Source organism: Accipiter gentilis, chromosome 4, assembly GCF_929443795.1.
Source record: "Accipiter gentilis chromosome 4, bAccGen1.1, whole genome shotgun sequence".
Classification (NCBI taxonomy): Eukaryota; Metazoa; Chordata; class Aves; order Accipitriformes; family Accipitridae; genus Astur; species Astur gentilis.
The window spans coordinates 8,704,228-8,723,734 of record NC_064883.1 but is presented as its reverse complement, the minus strand read 5'-3'; the positions used below and the strand labels follow the sequence as shown (position 1 = coordinate 8,723,734).

Sequence of the window (19,507 nt, the reverse complement as noted above, 5' to 3'; positions counted from 1 at the left end):
TCAGTTAGAGGTGGTGAGGCTGTGACTTGTGACTCCCACCTCCTTGCCACCTTTTAGGAAGAGCCTGCCCCAGAAGCAGGGGAGAGCTGAAGATGTCAGTGAGATAATCAAGATGTAAAAATGGAAGTGGAAGTGACACCTTCCTAATTTAGCTGTTTTATCTAGGGATGTCAGCTGGATCAAGAGACAGGAAACCGCCCCATGTTGATGGAAACTATCCTCTCAGCTGAACAAACAGCCAGACAACTACAGCATTTAAAGGCAGCAGCCAGACCCACAGAGCCTTAAAATGCCACTCTCAAGTTTTTTCAAAAGATTAGAAAAGAAGAAAGGAAGTAGCTAGTTCACCAATTACAGAGAGGGAAGCACGGTTTTCTTGCAGAAGATCAATGCTGAAATTGCTTTCAGGGTTTGTGTACTGAGCCTTGGGCCTGGAAATCCTAATTTAAGGCCAGACTATAGTCCTTTTAGTCACAGTGATTGTTGCCTTAAACTATGACATGGCTTATGTCACCACTTTTTGATTAAGACACTGTGTAATGTGGTGAAATGTCTACGGTCAAGTAAGGAGTGCACTGTGTTCAAGCTGACCTGCAGGCACTGTCTTCTCTTTGCCTTACGCTATGTAAAGATATTCTGTGCATATTACTTTCACAGGACAGATGAGCATAGTTTACAAAACAACAACAACAAAAAAAGCAAAGAGCACACATCAGCTTTTAAAACCTGATAAATCAAGGACAAAAAAATATTTCTTGTGGGTCATCTAGCAGACTTACATTACACATACCTTCCTTTACTTGGTGACCTATTATTCCCTCCCTAACAGCCAACTTTCAAATTTTCCCCACACTAGCTATTCTTTCAATTCAGATACTAGCTGATGGCATCAGAGCAATAGTGAAGCAGGCATGTGCCTCTGTTTGCAATGCTGAGCATGACAAGACTGCAAATAAAATACTTTCGGCTAAGCCCAATAACTACCGCATCTACAAGCTCCCGTATCTGAGCATATGTACATTAACACCAATGTCGGTGTAGTGAGAACAGGTTTCCTCCCCTGCTAGTCAGTGGAAGAAAGCAGGCTCTGCCGGTGGCAGTTCGAAGCACCAAGAACTGGTCTCCTTTGTATCCCCAATATCACTGCTTAAAAAACTACAAAAGGAAAGGTGCACTCAAAGAGGCCCATTTAGTGACTTGAACAGGTAACTATACCAATATTGCTACCTCCTCCTTAGAAAATGCTGTAGTGGAGGAGTCAGTATCAAATTTACACACAATTCCAAGCCTTTACAATTCATCTAAAAGTCTGAGAAAATAGTTCCGCCAGCATAATTATTTTGAGCTCCAAATAAGGACCATTCGTTAACCACCTCATTCCCGAACAGCTTCCATACAAGATTACCATCCCTTAGGCTCACTATGTGTTTTCCTGACCTTTCTTAGAGTGGAAGAATCTGTCCCTGGCATGCAGTACTATGGCAAGAACCGCCTTACAAATATCCAGTCTAACAAATCAATCTTGGTTTAGTGTTAACAGAGGAAATGGGAGAAACAGACAGGGTGTTCTAGTGCTTTGGTTCTTTGCACTGTGTGTCGGACATCTCCAAGGCCTTGTGGCTCTGCAAGCTGATCTGTGTTGACCAACACCGGGGCCTGGGCAAAGCCTGACTCAAACAAATTGGCTGGTGTGGACAGAAAGCATCTCCCAGGCAGGCGCGGCAGCAAGGGCCAAGCCTGAATGGGCACTGGATGCACACTGGATGCATGTGCTAGAAACCAGGAGTGTACGACAGTGTAATACAGGACTGAGGTTTGGATCTATAGACCAGTGGTTTTCATTGCCAGAGACCACGTACCAGTTTAATCCATTACAGCATACCATTCTTAGTGTACAGGCAGCTACTGCCAGTGCACACAAGCAGTGTTTTTGCTAGCAGTAGTGTAGTAGCTCTTTGCACTGGTGAGCCAGAGGGAAAGTTCATGGACAAGCAATAGGACCTCCCTTGCAAGATGCTGACGCTGCTTCTCTGCCTGGAGCTGAGGTGAGGAGGAACTAATTTATGTAGCATCCACAGCAATCCCTCCCTCATTCAGAGCCCCAGAAAGCCAGTGTTTCCCTACAAACCTTTCTTCGGTTATCCCAGGAACTTGTTTTTGTGAGGGGCAGAGGATGGCACCTGGGCAGGCTGAAATGTGTTGCATTTTGCATATATCCCATTTGCCATTGCAGCCTGCCTGTAAATCGAGCAGCCCTGCTCCCTAAGTCAGCTTCAGGGTTGGGATCTACAAAGTGTAGGGCACCACAGCATTACATCCCATGCTGTCTGAGACCTGGACCTCATGCCAACTCTCTAGCCATCAGGTGGGGTTGGGACTGTAGCTCTGTGTTGCTTAGGATTCAAAGGAGGTGTTCAGGGTCTGCTCAAGTTGTATTCAACAAGTTCATTACCAAGCCAGGAAAAATACAGCTTTCCCCGATGCTGCACATCCAGGGAGCTGAATGCTACAGATAAGGCTCCAGCTCTAAAGCTGAGGCTTTAACTCCTGCTTAGCCTGTGCATGCGTGTGAGGTGTTTCAGCGCTTCTGTCTGCTCCCTGTGTGATAAAGTGCGTGGTACCACGAAAGCACAGACCGCACAGTTGTACACCATGACCACACAGATGCCATGAGTCATGCAAAGAGGAAACACCATGGTCCTACTTGTTTGCCTCGTTTTCCGGGTCTTCCTATAGGTCCTCTGTGTCCCGGTACTCCAGATTGTCCCTTCGGGCCCATCTCTCCCTTGGTGTGTGCGGGCAGAAAGGAAGCAGGATGTAAATACATGGTTATACCGGCCTTATACAAGACAGCAGATGGATGGTGCTTTCATTCACACAATTCCTCTAGATAATGCTGGCACCATTTCTTCCTCAGAAATCCAAGATTATAATAAAATATTTTAAAACAAGCATAAAGTAAAAAATATCTCTTATAATTTACCCACATTTCCCTGAAAAATCCTTTCCTAAAGAGGAGGCCAAATGGAGAGATCAGAAACATGCTCAGAGACTTGGTGAGGTCAAGGCTAGCAAAACTCTCTGACCCCTTGGCAGTATTTTGCTTTGCTGTTAAGATGCAAGTGTAATACAATCAGTCAGTGAAAGGGAGGTGAATTCACTCATCTTCTAGCCTCCCTAGAAGCATTATTTCCTTACCCTAATTTCAGAAATAAGATGTGATTATGTTGTAAATTTATCCTCCTTTAGGCTTTCTATCAATAAGCCAACATCTGAACGTTGATTGTTCTTCAAGTACAGAATAACGATGACATAAACACTGGTCATGGATATCACTGTTATTTATAGTAGTGCCATTTTGATTCACACCATCAAGAAGGAAATATTTATCAGCTTCAAGTGAATAAACCCCAAGCAATTAGGGCAGTTATGAACTTACAATCAAGAGTTTGAATATGCTAAAGCAGGAGGAAGATTACGACTAAATCAATGTTCTGGGGAAAAAAGAGGAACACCAACAAACAGCTAAATCTCAGAGTTTTCTCAGAAGACAAAAAGCGTAAAGAATTTGTCCAAGTCCAAGAAGTGTTGGTCATTGAGTCAAGCAAGACCTTCAATACCTTATACTTTCCAGGATGTCCCTGAAGCCACTCATTGACCCTATGTCAGCACTTAACACAACGCCCCAAAATATCATACCTACTTACTTTTTGTCCCAGCATTCCGGGGAAGCCTATTTCTCCCTACAAATTAAAAGGAGAAAAATCATCAAAAAAATGTGGAGTCATCTTTGACAAAGCAGCACTTTCCTTGGAAGGAAGTAAAACAAGCTCCATGTTCTGATATCGGTTAAAAAATCGCGTACTGTGATTCAGCACTGCGGGTGATGCAGTAGGTGGAGAATTATAAGCAAAATTTTACCGTAAAGCCCCTTGTATGGTTACGCTACTCCTCTGTCTGATCCTCTGCCACCTGCTTCCTCTCTTCCGGCAAAAACATCCCAACTGCGCTTTTGTCTACAGGCAACCATGCTACCTGGACAATTCTCAAAGCCTGCGGTTTGGGAATGGCATTTCTCCATTTACATCAAAAGCAGCTTACTTTTCTTTTCTTAGTTAAAAGAACCCCCAAGCCACGAATCTCACACACCACACCACCCCTCCACTCCCACCGCCAGCCTTATCATATCACCAGCTAAAAGCATTTCGGCGAGCTGTCTGGTTCTGTCCTGCATAGGCCAGGAGGGACTGAGGTTACCTCCAGGGAAATCCCCTTCTGACTCATCAACCCCTCTGTGCGCCGGGGGGGGGCACATGGAGAGGGAGGCTGCCCCACCGCCCTCCCATCGGGTAGGACCACTGCCTTCCCTTGCCACTCTTGCCCTCCCAGGAAGACGCCTCCAGCCTCCCTTCCTCCATACCGCTCCTGGTTTTTGCTATCAGAAGTACATTAGTCCTCATGTGCACGTTCAACTAAAGCTCACAGCCTTTTGGAAAAGAAAATTACCTGGTCTCCTTTGACTCCTTTGTCACCCCTGTCACCTCTGGATCCCTGGAGAGAGATAACATGGTGACAATAGCTTAATTAGTAGCATTTCATGAGGAAGCAAAAAATATTTCTCCTACACGAGGTGTTATTTGGAGTCACGCAGAATACAGAGTAAGGTATATGGTAGGTACCCTCAAATGTTTCCTTATTACTTTTATTGATATTATAATAGAATTAAGAGTAAGGCTTGTAGGAAAAAGGACTCATTGTCCCCAGATAATTGCTTTAAATGCGTGCTGTCCTGGACATAATACTTCCAAACTTGATTTTTTTCCCCAGTTGGCTTCATCCAAGTTCAGGTCCCCCTGTAAGGTCTTACAGTGAAAACTGCCTCTGTGCCGAAGTGTATATAGCCTAAATAAACCAGACCAACAATTAAGGATTATTATACCCATTCTACAGATGGAGAAACTGTAGTGAGGTGCACTGTAGTAACCTGTTCACAAGAAGATGGGGTGTAAAACTCACTTCTTCAGCATCCCAAGACTGTGCTCCTTCTTGATGTTTGTTTTCATTTCTCAGTGGAACATTTAGACTTCACTCCATCAAAATTCAATCTCATTTCTACAGTTACTTCTTTTTTACATAACTGTTGCCAATTGTTAAATTATACATTATTCTATTGTCACACTGACCTTTTCTCCTCTAGTTCCAGGAAAACCCTAAAGGGAATGATAGATATTTTAATGCTTCTCGCTTTCAAGATCACCCAAGAAGCTGGACTTTCAAACTTCAAAGTGAAGAAAAAGAACGAAGCACAAATAATTAATTGCATCAGCTTGTAAATGCAAATGAATATTTATAGCTTCTAAAATTGCACTGAAACAGAACTATAAAATATAAATTAAAGGCAAGACAACTCAGCCCAAAAGCCAATGTGAAAAAGCCAGTTAAAGCCAGCAGGTTTGATAGTGCTTTAAAATTGAAGCAAGGGAAATAAAATGTAACTGAAAGTGAATAAAGCCTTAGAAGCCACAATTAATAATCTAAAATAATACTAGCAATAATATTCCTCTTCTGTTGTTGTTTTTTTTCTTTTTTTTTTTAATTTCTCCTGTGGAACATCCTTAAAATATACTTGAGTAATCTTCTAATGTGAAGATTACTATAAAACTGAGTTTCTCTTTAAGAAACATACAATAAACACTGGTGTTCAGTTCTTCTTTCCAGTCCTTTATCTGAATAAACTGATCACATATTTTTTTTTCAAGTACCTTAAAATGTTGTGGCTCAATTTGTAGAGGCAGAGGTTATGCTATAGGCAATGATGTGCAGATACTAGAACATCCAGACCAAATTGTGCTTGCTATCCAACTGTCAGTACATATGCATGGTTTTAGTAGAGTACCAAAACGATCTCCACAATCCTATGAGGTGGGTGGAAAACATTGCAGAAATGATTTAATGCTGCAGTTACACTTAAGAACTCCAGGCTTCTAGTGGGATATAATCATATATGAGTTTTGCTTTTAAAATAAATTTTTGCATTACAATAATTTATACCAAAGCATTTTTACGAAAAGCCAAAACACAGCCAAGCCCAACCAGACAACAAAACCTTGCTTGAAGGAGAACATATCTTTTTAGCTGTATTAGAAAAGATATATCTTGATAAATGCCTTCCAGCAAATTCATGAGGGAAGCAGCTGTCAGCAGAGCATTAGAAACCAATGTCTGAAAATGCAGCGTTTGGTTAACAAACCTTGGAGCCCATTGGTCCTCTTGTACCTGGCAATCCCATCACACCCAACTCTCCCTTTTCACCCTAAAGGGGTCAATAAAGAGAGTTATTGATTGTGGCTCTCTGATGAGGTCGTATTTGAATGTCTGGCAGTTTAGCGGTTCAGGTTTTATGTCAAATGGGTGAGACAAGCCTGACCTTGGTGTAGCATTGTAGTCAGAGGTCTGTATTGCAATTATATTCTGCCTGAGGCCTCATATGTTATCTTATTCTTCTATTTGCATATTCTCGAGTGTGTAACTTGTGCTTCAGTTTTGCCAGATGCTATTAAAGGACATGCAAGCAAATTAGCATCAGCAGTGCATCCTTTTTCTGCGTGAAGGTGCATTGCCTCTACCCAGCATCACTTCCACTGAGTTGCAGAAAAGGAAAGTATTTTGCTGCAAGCCTTTGTGGCTCGGAGAGGCATAGTGACTACTTTTGTCATAGTTCTGAGACCTCATGTGCTTTACAGTGGTTTGGAGCCAGTAAATCATGAAAAGGCTTTACAACAACTTCTCTGGCTGCTGTCAGATAATTATGTCTAGTGTGAAATATGGAGTAGTCCCTGCAAACATGCAGCAGTGCTACCAGCAGAATACAGTTGGCTCTCATTCTCCTTTGGCTTTCACTGTCCTAGAAATGGAGAGAATTTTCACATTGGCTGCTGCCCCGGCAGAAGTTCAGAAGAGACTTAAAGAAACAAAGTAGGAGAAATAAGGATTGGATCAAGGCTGTGTCAAAGAAAGGGAAGACAAGTAAGAAGACCCAGCTGAAGACGTAGAAGGCACAGAGATGGTACTGAGAAAAAAAACTAAGCAGCGTCTTACTTTAAAATTGAAACAAGGCGAGAATTACAGAGGGAGATTTACAGCAAGAGGATGCAGCAAATGACTATAGCAAAGTATCACAAGTTTGGGAAGATCAGAGATGAGGAGAAAGGAGACACAACTGATGGAAGTGAGCAGAGAGATCTGCTGGCCTCTATTTGACTGGAGTCTTCATTGACAGGCATAAAACCAAAATTTATAAAGACTAGAAGAAATGAAAGTGTGAACCCATCTACAGAACAGAGGAGACAGGTATCAGAGGAGACAATAAAAGCAGAAGAACTGGAATCAAACAGCAAGTAAGACTTGCAAAGTATAGGCAAAAGTATTACTACTGAATGTGAGAGATGCTTTACTACTGAATTACTACTGAATGTGAGGAGTGTGAAGAAAAAGCATAGCAATAGTCAAAGAGGAGATAAAATCAAAATTAGGAAGACTTCATAAATAAAACCAGAGCTTATTTAAGGAAAAGGCCAAGTGAATGAGTTTTCTGACTGCTCTGCTCTCAGTACTGACTGTGAGGGAAGGAGGGAGTTGGACCTTCCTTCTGCCCTGACTGCTCTCACTGTGGGAAATCACGAACAGAAGAAAACACAATGCATTTGGGGGACACACACATCATTTCCCATCTCACACCTCAAAGTGAACATTGTCTTCTTTTAAGTACATACTCTGCTGTTGCTTGCCTACATTTCCACATACTATAATATGAAGTTCTCATCTAACACAGCTGTGAAGACCTAGAGGGTCTGCTTCCCAGATGTGCCTTGAATTCAGAAGTCATCTACTATTATTCTTGCAGTAGCAAGAGCTACTGCATCACATACTCTGAGGTGGGCCACCAACCTTCATGGAGCAAATAAAGGGTCAAAGATTTACTGGAAAATGTAGCTTTGAACTAAACATTGTGTGCAGTCCTTTTGTCTGATGCATACTGTCTTGAAGAAAAGCAAGTTATCTCAAAAGTCCCAGTAGAAACTCCATATCCTGTGGCTCTTGAGAAGAGCTGTATACCTTTTGCATAAGATAATACTCAGTAAAGGACTGTCCTGCAGCTTTTTTATAATAAATGCAGGTGAAGCAACTACTCTGCAGTAGCAAAGCCTCTCCTGCCATTTCTTTTGCTGTTGGTTATTAAAAATCACAGGAATGAGTGTTTGTTTGTATGGGAATGAACTTCAAACATGCGATCAGCAATCCTCATGGTTGGTAATCTCTTTCTCCTGATACCAGTGAGCTATTCTCACTCTGATCGCATCGGCACACAGTTACACTGCCAAGTAGTAGACGTTCAGGCAAAGAGATCATCATAAAAGAACAGTCATAAAGATGGCGATCAGTTTTGAAACACTGATTCGTGTGACTGTGAGACACCAGTGGTTATCAATGAGTCTTCATTAGATTGATTTTCAATTTCCCTTTGACATATTTTAATCAACATAAGAAGTGCTACAGGGGCTAGGCTGAAGATGGAGTAACCTAACCCTAGACTGGGCAGGTCTTTGCAGAGCAGTGTAAGAAACGAGACAAGCACAGACTGTCCTTGCACTGCTGCAGCTTCCCAGCCTCCAGCAGATAGTGGTTTAAGGACTTCCCAACACAACTGTTCTGTTCAGATCATGATGTTGAACAGGTTATATTCCATGTGAATTTTAGTCTTACCTTCGGTCCCACAGGTCCAGGCCATCCTACTGGTCCTGGCATCCCAGGGACACCCGGGGGACCTGGTCTACCCTTGAACAGAAAACATCGATTACAATGATTCATGTAATATCATTCCTACACACAGGCCTCCACTGCAGACAGGAGAGATGGAGGAATAAAGTCTTTTCAGGAAAAGACCTGCAAATTCTTCTTTACCTTGTTTTCAATACAAAAAAATTACTATATTATATTCATAATACAGTTGGTGTTGATGCTACTGGAGCAAGTGTGTGCTTGCAGAAATACCAGGTTATACTGAGTCAAATAAGTAGATCAGCTACAGAGTAAATCTACATGCAATCAAAATAATAATCCTAAAAAACCAGTATCAATAACTTAGATCTTCTTTTCATTTAATAATAGGATGTAAATCAAAAAGACCTGCATGTAATTATGTCAGTATGAATCCAATTTACATTAAGAACAGAACCAAATCTTTAACTAAGATATTCTTATTTGTATTTACTATTATTCCTATTCTGAACATTCTCATATTACTAGCTATAATTGCTCTTTATTAGCTACTATATGACTAGCAATAACTACAACACATATAGTTATTTATCTATTTTGATTACTGCCTGTAAATCACTCTTTGTGTATCTCCTAAAATGCTGCAGATTAGTGCTATTCCACTGCTTTACGCCACTTGACAACATACTCTTAGAAATGTCATCATGACATTTGGGGCTAAGAGTGACCTCCCATGAGACAGACAGGCTTTAGCAAGAGATATACTGTTTTATTTCCAACCTGAGCAACCTCTCTTTTGGGACCTACTAGTTTTTGTCAGAAGAGTAAGTACTGATGTACTGTGTTTAAAGCTTGCACTCTCTTGTAGGTTGGTGGGTGATTCTAAGACATTGCTGATTTGAACACTTGAATATATATAAGAAGTACTGTTTTTGTTTACTGTAAGGCATTTGCAATTTAGATTAAAAAAAAAGACCTCTTTTGTTTATGTGTTTCATATTTATTTGAATTACTGATTGGTAGCTAGTGTTAAAATCCTTTGTATATTATTAGAAGGGTGTTAAAATCCTTGGCATATTATTAGAAGGGTACTTCTTTTCCTGGTTAGTGACTACCCCCTGCATATCTCTGATTTCATCCTGCATTTCTGACTTCTTTTAAAGTTAATTACATTAAATAGAGGTACTTAGCGACTGAGATAACATATTCTGTTTCACCACATGTAGGGGCGCATATTTTTGACAATATATCACAGTTCATATGACACCAAGCATGGGATTGCAGTCAGCATACTGCATTTGTGTCAAAACTCTGTGAGTGTAAACATTAATGGTTATTCCTCCTTTGGGGGTGTTTGGCCAAGCCTTGTTTAGACTTTGGAGGAGTAAAAAGTTTGATTTTGCTTTGGGCTTTTTTTAATACACCTTTTATGATAGTTCCCATACTCTGTCTGCTTCCCCTGTCCACAGAGACATAGTTCAGATAATTTCCCACTCTGTTTTAATTGTCTGGCCAGAGCTGCAGGCTTTTACTGAGGGAATTTGTCGAATTCAAACCAGCTGGGGCAGCTCTCCAAGCCAGAGGGCCCAGCTCTCCAGCCCTGCACCCAGAGCTCCCCACCACCCACCCTGGGTACCAGGGAAAGCAGCACAGACAGGTTAGACTTCAACATTAGGTGATTTTTATTTAACTACTGTCTGCACCCCCCTCTGACAGCTGCTACATGTCAAGTATTAGACAGGTTTCTGAGGCAGCACCTTTGTTCATACCTTTCTTCCTGGCCGGCCAATCTCCCCCTGCCAGAGAAAGGAGTATGTTAGTCTCATAGGCACCACACAAAGCACAGTGACTCATTAGTCAGTGCATTTACATTAAATAAATAAGTAAATGTTGGGAATATCTTTGTGTTCAGGACTTTGCTTCCAGAGGTAAAGTGAGAAGAATTACTTTAACAGAGTTCCTTGGTCTTTCCTGTGTTCTCAGCCCTAAATCTACAGTCATCCCCTTGTAGAGCGAAGCATGTAATTACGTGCCCAGCTTCAGGTATAAAGCTCTTTAAGCATCATCATGGAGCAAATATTTTGCAGATCTGAAGCCAAACTTAACATATAGGCCAGTTTTAACATCTGAGCTGACCCACACAATTAACAGTACATGGGAGAGCTCTGCTTCTCATGTCCTTCCAGAGGGACAGGGCATTCAAAGGCCTTCAGATCAGTAAGATCACTGACTTGTGCACCTGAGCTGCTTTCTTAATGCATACTCTAGACAGAGGTAGCTATCATGAGAAGCCATAAAAAACAATCCAAGACTGAAAAATGAACATTGAAAGATGGAGCTTTAAATTATAGCTTCAAACCAATTCACAGCTTTACATTCAAATTAAAGCAAATACCTACATCCCTAAGGCCCACCATTCACTAAACAGACAAGGAAAAAAGTGAACATTCCCTCCCCCTTCTTTCTTTGCCCCTCAAAAACATACCAAACTCCATAACAACAGACACTTACTTTCTCCCCTTTTGGTCCCATTATACCAGGAATACCCTGTGGACCCTAGGGAGAAAAGTGAATGCTATTATTAATCTGCATTAGTAAGGAGGCACTAGTCGTTGTCTTCCCTCAGCCCTTGACCTTGTAGGTGTCTCCTGGGAACAGTGTGAACCCACAAGGTTGGGGTGTTGGATGTGGTGTTTGAACGTGACCTCTACATGCCAGGTCTGTGCCACTGCTGAATGGCAGGCTGGAAAGTTGGACTGACATGAGAAGTGCAGGGGCATCTAGATGAAGAAAGCTAGCAAGAAAAAAGGCCTGGGGCAAAGGAAAGATGAGAAGTTATTAGAGTCCTGAAGAATTAGTGACAACGAGGACATGAAGACACCACATCAGCTGGCAAAGGAGGTCAGCCAAAAGGGTGGTAAAGGAAGTGGCATAAAACACGTGGGATGGGCTCTGCAGTGTGGTATGGACATAGAGGATTGTCACCACTTCTGAATCCTGAGGATATTTGTCTCTCTCAAATGAGGCTGATTTTCCTTTCAGGAGACTGCTTAATCCAGGGAGACCTTGAACCCCATTTCAGAAAAAAAGAAATCAGAAAACCAATTTTGTTTCTAGAATGCTTCAGTTCACAGACCACCTTTTATTTTAGAATGCCATGAGCCTGAGCATTAGATTCACTGTACAAATCACTCACGTCAGGTCTGGATCCTGGCTGTCTTATACTGTCCAAAACGTGATGCAAATTGTACGTGAATAGAAGCAAAGTGTACCTTCAAATGCAAATTACTCCAACTATTTTCATCAGTAGAGTTATTTTAGGGTTTCAGTAGTGTAAATCAGAATGCACCCTATTAGAGTCAGAGCCAAATTTTATCTTATTTCTTTCATTTTACCTTAGGTTACACATGGGAGGAATGATACTCTGAGTTATATCATTACAAATCTAATTCTCCTTCTTATGAAAAAGTATTAAAATTCAGCTCTGAGTCAACAGACTTCTGGCTCTAACATTGTCCCATTACAACACACAGTCCTGTAATTTATAATTAAAAATTCCAAAGCCATGTTATACCACCCTACTGTCTGCTGTTGTGATAAAATCTGCCAGCCCACTCTATTTAAAAAATGTTCTTGGAGGGATCATAGATCATTTGATTGCAAGATTAATGTTATTTGTATCAATGGACCTTGTAGAACAATAGAATTAATATTACTGTTCTTCCAATTTAAGTCAGAGAGAGTATTAAGAGGAATTTTTTTTTAAAAAGGCAGTCTAATGAAGACTGAAACAACACCTGCTTCTTTCACATGTACTGCAGCTCTGGATCACGGCCAACCACACTGCAGGGCTGTTCCGTAATGCAGAGAAGAGTTTTCTCAACACAGGACAGGACAAACACTTCCCATCACTGCTCTCCGCACCTTATGATTCACATGCTAAATGAATCAGCAAAGACAAAATGGCAGAACAATGAAGTCAAGGTCCATAAAGCAAGACCTTGTGGCTTTCACATTGCAACTTCTAGGCTATTTACAAATGCCTTCTGAAGTACTGACCTCTAGATAATTAAAGCTAAGCTTTTTGCCACATAACCGAGCCTTTACTGTGATGTACAGTCCATACTTTTTAAATAGTGTTTGGGTGCTTGTTAACTTCTCAGGCTGCCAAAGTCTCAGCCGCTGCTTTGCTGCAGCAAAGGTCCTGTGTCATGCCTGCTATTAGCTGTATTGTTATAAAACAGGCACCCAGGGACCTCGAGGAAGATCACTGTCCCAAAGTACTGTGCACAGCACATAGATTGGGACCACCTGTGCCCCAGGAGAAACGGGAAGTGCGTCTCCATGAAAAGTTTCATTTTTCTTTGGAGGGAACAAACTGGAATGGAAAGACAGATGGGTGATCTTCTCCAAACTATGGACATGTTCGCAAAAACCTTCCCCCTAGAGGTGGACCATTTCCTCAGAAGATTTCTGACCTCCTTCAGAAGATTGCTGAACGTACAAATTGTAGAAAATTAAATGGGAGGTTAAAAAGTCTGGCCCAAGGCTACCCAGAAAGTCAGAGGCAGAGATGTTGCAGGTCAAGCTAGGAGACCCCACATCTCCTGAATCCCATCCCACCGCCCTCCTGAAGCCCCTCCTTGTCTCTGATGTTTACTGTAGGTGGTTGCCTTCTCAGGGATGTACACCACTAACATTCAAGTTCATTGCACCTCTTGTGCATCTACTCCATCGACTCCTTCCCTCATATAAAGGACAACAGTGACTAAAGCAAAGAAAAAGCTAACAAAGAGCCTCTGAAGGAAGTGATGACGCCTCTGAAGGAAGTGATGGCACCTCTGAGATTTTCGATGCGTGCTACCCACTGTAAAACTCCACAAAAATGAAGGGTGAACTTGAAACCAACTGGAGTATGCAAGGCAGGGATGAGAACATAGGGTAAAACGCCTACATGATTTATGCATAGTCATATCACAATGAAATTAAGTCAGAGCTCGGTATGCTTATTAAGTGGTAAAAAGCATTTGCAGATGTTTTACAGCTTTGTAAGGGCCTTGGAGGGAATGATGTGGTTTAATTGCAAATGCATCACTCACCTGGGGGCCAGCAGGCCCTGCAGGGCAATGCGATTTGGGCAGAGAGGAAGCCTGTATTATCTGGAGCTCCCGACACAACTCTTTCATATCCAGGGCAAGCAGATTCTACGTAACATAAAACATACAAGTGAACATGCAGCCATACACAGCCTGTTGGAGAAATGCATAAAAAAACCAGCCACCAAATGCTACGGCCTCAGGAGAGTTTATTCACTCCCTTAGGGAGAAGGCCAGGGTTTGTCACAAGGTTATCGTCATGGATGCCTGAACATTAGCGCTTCAGCAGTGTCCTGCCCCACACTTCCTCCTCCTCCTCCTCCTCCTCCTCTCCCAGAGGCACACTGCGGCCGGGCTGCTGCGCGCCCCTCCGAGCCAGCGTGGGACCCTGGCCTATTCTTAGACCTGACCCTGCTCTCTCCGTCCCACTTTGCAAGTAGCAGATCCTCTCCAAAAATAGTGTCTTTGCTCTAAAAATAGAGGCTACGCTTAGTGAGGCTGTAGGCAGCATGAACTTCACTCCAGAAGATACTAACCCGTAGGCATTCATTCACTGCAGATCAGAGCCGATGGCTTTAACGCTCAATGAATGTCTAATATTTTGACTTCAAAATTAGGCTTGCATGAGTAAACTGGCTTATTTATGTCTTGTGACAAAAGGAGTCTAGAGACTCCAAAGCACAAACTGCTCGCAGTGAATTCACGTGGCTCCCACGCTCCTAGTTACTACTTAGTTTTATTTCATGTTTTTATGGGGGATATGGTGTGAAGGGTCATTTTATGCCCAGATTACTCTCTGGGCTGCTTGGGGCAACCTCAGGGACTCTGGTGCCAACCTCATCCTCACTGAAGGAGTATACCATACTCCTAAGGAGATCCTGTCTCTGGGTCTCCTTCCTGTGGAAATCAAGGTACAGGGAGGGGATGAAGAAAAGGGAGGCAACTAGATTTTGATTTAGGAGGGAATAGTACCTTGACCTCAGTCCTGATCTCTCTGAAGACAATGGAGGATTTTACACTGTATATTTTCTTGGGTTAGTTCTTGTCAGACATCTTACTAATGATTATTTACATAAGACTAGCAATAATTGCAGTATTTGTATATGGTAAATGAATAGTAGAATTAAGAAATAGGAATTACTGAGTAGGTAGAAAAATTCTTAATGTTGGGATGGAAAATACAATGGTGTTAACAGACCCTGGCAATAAGAGTAATGGGGCAAACTGCTATATCACATACGCATTGTATCTTGTATGTTGCATATATTAACGTATGTGCATGGATATACATCATATAGAGCAGGTATGTGCATAGGTGGGTGAGTGAGTGAAAACTCCATACCAGCAACTCAAACATGTCTGTCTTTCTGCAAAATGAAATGGCAGGAATAGATTCCATAGGAGGATTTTGGGTCCTTCATTTCACCTACTGGGTAAAAGGCAAATGTGATGCAAAACAGGACACATACGTAATGTAAACCCTGAAATCACTATCAAGGGTGATTTAAGGCTTTTCTGTCCTTACTTGGCTTATTGCATTGCCATTTCCTTTAGTTCAGGATTGTCTTACTCTAAGAAAGTTCCCAAAACAGACTAAGGAGAATATTTTAAGTTAATTGAATTAACTGCCTGAACAAACCCAGCCTCGTTTCATTCCTTGATCTGTTTGAGATTTACTTCAAGCCCCAGTCTGGGATGTTGAATGGTTGTCCTAACAGAGCCATATCAACACAGCCAGATGGGTTTGCTGAGCGATGCCATGAAGCAGTCCTTGAGAGGATGCTTCAGCCTTTGTCATACATCAAAAAAGTCACGTGAAAAAGAAGAGAAAGGCTCCTGGGCCGCACTTACAGAGCTCCAGCCGTGCCTGAAGTACGGTGGTGGAAACAGGGGTGGTGGAGGAGGGCCAAGGAAGCAGCACGCTCTGTGGTTGAGCTGTTTCTTCTGTTCCAGACAAGGGAGATCTGTTCAATACAAACACTCATCTGTTGTCTTGAACACCACAAACATTTCTTACAGAATAAGAGGAGTTTCCATTCGACAGGATTTTTCCTACATCCTGTGTGCATTGCTTGTAACACTGTAATCCAGGCAGGGATTTAAGAACCCGGGTGGTCCCTTAAATCTGTAAGTTCCTTCTTGTGCTGAAGGCTATGCAGAGCTTAAGCTCTTAATGTGGCTATGACACAGGCTGATTTTGGAAAATTTCAGGTAAGCAACGCTAGAAATTAGATTGAAATAATTCTTGCTTTCTCTCCCCTCTGTTCCAAAAATGTATTAGAAATAGCATTTTCCGGTTCCCCTTACAGCCCACGTGCTACCAGGAATCACTCTGTGCTGTTGCCCACCAACCTTCCCTGTGGACTGAATAGCTTTGGGCACTTCTGTGATAACAGAGCGGGAAGCGGTTCCACAGCACATTTGCTTCTATTTCCCCTGGGACTGAAACCAAGTTGCTTTATTTCTGATTCATGCATCATCCCTAAGAATAAATACTCTGCAACCCAGATTTAGCTGATAGCTCTGTCATCAACTGACTGGTCTGTAAACTTCCGTCAACAATATAAGAAGCTGTGACCAAAGATTCACAGAGAAAGGATGTGAAGATGATGCATTTATACTGTGGTGGGGTTTTTTTCCGGAATCTATTTACTCCTTGGGAAATATATCTCTAATCAGGGTGGGGGCCTTCTGCAAAGGTTTTGCCAAGGATAGCAAACATTTATTTATGTCTGTTGGTTTCTTCCTCTGGCTAGTGGCAGAAGGAATGTGTGTCTGTGAACTGAAGGGTGGCAGGGAGCCAAATGCCGTAGGAAGAAAAGCCTATGGTGAAGTATCTGGTATTAATAGAAAATCTCTAAATTAAGTTTCTGGGAAGACAAACCTGACAAAATTGCTAGATTTGTGTGCAAATCAGTTGCAGGCTGGCTATTAGTCACATCTCAAGGTAAGACAATTTTTCTAGGAGACGGGGATACTTCTAATTTTTCAAATGTCTCTGAAAATGTATTCTATCAGTTCCACCATCCCACATTAATGGGGACAGCATTTTCTCAGTCCCGATGCACAGAAAAGAGCTGCCCAGAGACGTGTGATTCAGCAGCATTCAGGGGTAGTTTATGTTATCCGGATTTTTTTCTCTATCAAAACACTATTTGCCATGATGCCTTTGAGAGATGAGTCAGTTAAAGTCTGAAAGGGTCCATAAAGAAGACTCTTTCTCCACTTTTCCTCACAAGTTTGAAACTCAACCAGAGATTTCAATTTAAGAGAAAGGCAGAAGATTTATTAAAAAAATAGAGATATACTGTTTCATTTAAAGATTTAAATACATACTGAAAATGCCAATGCCCTTTAAAAAGTAGCAAAGGTTTGAGTTCGCCTGTTCAGTTCTCACAAGCAATAAAATACAAAGATATGTAGAGTTAAGTTCTGTATCAGCTTATGCTGAATTCAATCGCTCTTACGCAGCTGTAACTAAGGTCTTCAATTTTTACCACACATACTTCTGGGGTTGTCAGTTTCAGGATTGTGTTTGAACATATTTCATTGGGACTAAATTGCATATCATTAAAGCAATGGACAGCTTGTAATTTAACACAGTATAAAATGTGATTATTTTTTTATTTTAGGCCACATTCCAACGTCATCACTCTTTCCTAGTATTACCCTATTCCATGATCTAGCTAAATTTCAGTAGGATTATTATCATTCAACAAGAATAAGAATATCAAAGCTGGCCCAATGTGGCTTATTTGCTAAGAGATCACTACCAGGCACTGTAGAAAAACGTTTGTATTAGTGCAGTTGTACTGCTACTTTAAAAAAAAAAAGAAAAAGAGAAGATTAAAGTGTTGTTCTTTAAATATTTTGCAAAGATGAGATTAAATATAGATGCACATCTATAGCTTTAATAGGATACTTATCATGTCCTCATGAGTAAAGTGAAGTCTGGGTTATTAAATGTTTGGATTTTCCTTTTTAGCAGCAAAGTTTGAAATTCTGTGGAAAGGGTTTTATTGTGAAAAAACACTATAGCTAACCAAGATGGTAGCAAAATAGCCACTGACTTCAGTCTTTATAGTCTTATTCTAATACTACTGTACCACAAGTTAGGTTGAAACCCAATTTAGGTTTGCTGGCATAAATGGTGATAGTATGTACCGATCTCAATGAAGAAACAAGAAAAAAAGTTTATCTAATTACTATTATAGATATCAATTATATAAAGATGTGGGTAGTTAATATTTCAGGGGCTCCATCATTAACCATGGCTATGTTCTGGAAGGTGTATTTGTAAAACAAGTATTTAAGAAAAGGCTGGTCCTGGACCCAAGGACCTCCCACACGCACATAAGACAGGCAATACGACAGCAGAAGGAGCAAAAAAATGAATGAATCACAGAGTCAATACAGGTATGACTGCTATAATTTGATCTTCCAATAAGCACTGCATTTCATTGGTACAGATTTTGTAACTGCAATAGCTCCAAGAGGTACAACGATTACAGGATTGGCTTGGTTTATATCACAAAAGGATTACCTTGACAGGCTTACAGGCTCTCTGCAAATGCAATGTATATTTTTAGGCTCCAGGTTAGCTTTGTTTGCTAAACACAGCTTTAGAATACTGCAGTCCCCATCAGTGGAAAAAATCTCAGCCCAAGAATAGGACTGTCATAGTTTTCTGTGAAATATGAAGACCCTGTCTACACAGAGTGTGCGTTTACATATCTTGTATGGAAACTGCTCTTTCAACAGCTTCAGGATCAAAGAACGTATTCAATAACAGAAGGAAGACAAAATGAAAAACTCCTTCTAGGACTTGTCTAAGTGGCAGTTGTTTTCAGAGAACATAAAAATTATAGTAGTCTGCTTTAAAATAGAAAGTCTTCATCATTTTCAAACTCAAGTTATTTTTACAGTCCAGACTATATGTTAATTTAGTTCACGAAAGTGACTATACAAATCTACGAGTATACTGGCAATGGTTGTTTCAGAAAATAATGTATATTAGACAAGCCCTTGCAATGTTTCATTTTGTTCTTGCAGACTGCTTGCTTCTGACCACAGCTGGAATTTGGGAACTCTTATCCAAGGCGGTCCAGTGCAGAGCCAGAGAGAAGCCTTCACCCAGGCTGAGCCCCTGGAGCGGGGCACATGTGAGGTCTTTGAAACCTCTTAGAGCTGATCCCAGAGCTGCCCTTCACCCTACGGATGCCCCACAGCTGCAAAGGAGGTACCAGAGAAGTGCTCTCCTGGGTTCATGTTAGATTTACAGGATTTCACTGAAAAAAAATCATAAGTAAACCACAAAAGTGACTTTTACCCTAAAATCACAAGCTGTAGGCCCACTGTCAGGAGGAAAGGACAAGAAAGGAAAAAGGTATTTAACATGTGTTTCCCTTCCTGTTTGTGACCACATTCATCCAGCAGGTCCCGATGGGAAGCCGAGCTACTATCCAGAGGCTTGTCGCCCTGACAGCAGTGCCGGTGGCCCGCAGCTTTTGATGGGCAGGACTCTGCTAGATGGACACCTCTGATGGCTGACACCCCATCACAGGTGTTTCTCCCACTTGGATGGTGCTCAGAATTAGTAATAAACAAGCTGGGCTGACTAGTCAGTTAATGAA

At 41.5% G+C, this 19,507-nt stretch overlaps 2 protein-coding genes across 5 annotated transcripts in view; one reads left to right on the top strand and one right to left on the bottom strand.

Moving 5' to 3' along the window:
- COLQ (collagen like tail subunit of asymmetric acetylcholinesterase) overlaps positions 1 to 19,507 on the bottom strand; it is a 44,745-nt gene that overhangs the window by 14,356 nt on the left and 10,882 nt on the right. For 2 of the 3 annotated variants that reach the window (XM_049799245.1, XM_049799243.1), the window contains exons 2-11: positions 15,726 to 15,838; positions 13,878 to 13,982; positions 11,290 to 11,334; positions 10,548 to 10,574; positions 8,764 to 8,835; positions 6,251 to 6,313; positions 5,184 to 5,210; positions 4,507 to 4,551; positions 3,708 to 3,743; positions 2,705 to 2,785 (exon numbers count right to left, since the gene is read on the bottom strand). In XM_049799245.1, the coding sequence (XP_049655202.1) occupies positions 2,705 to 2,785; positions 3,708 to 3,743; positions 4,507 to 4,551; positions 5,184 to 5,210; positions 6,251 to 6,313; positions 8,764 to 8,835; positions 10,548 to 10,574; positions 11,290 to 11,334; positions 13,878 to 13,964 (483 nt within the window). In that variant the 5' untranslated portion in view covers positions 13,965 to 13,982; positions 15,726 to 15,838. The remainder of the gene's footprint in view (positions 1 to 2,704; positions 2,786 to 3,707; positions 3,744 to 4,506; positions 4,552 to 5,183; positions 5,211 to 6,250; positions 6,314 to 8,763; positions 8,836 to 10,547; positions 10,575 to 11,289; positions 11,335 to 13,877; positions 13,983 to 15,725; positions 15,839 to 19,507) is intronic. The other variant, XM_049799244.1, reaches the window with a different exon arrangement.
- Positions 16,024 to 19,507, top strand: part of BTD (biotinidase) — a 68,810-nt gene continuing 65,326 nt past the window's right edge. For both annotated transcript variants that reach the window (XM_049799236.1, XM_049799235.1), the window contains exons 1-2: positions 16,024 to 16,085; positions 18,927 to 19,260. The gene's annotated coding sequence lies outside the window, so the exon portion shown is untranslated. The remainder of the gene's footprint in view (positions 16,086 to 18,926; positions 19,261 to 19,507) is intronic.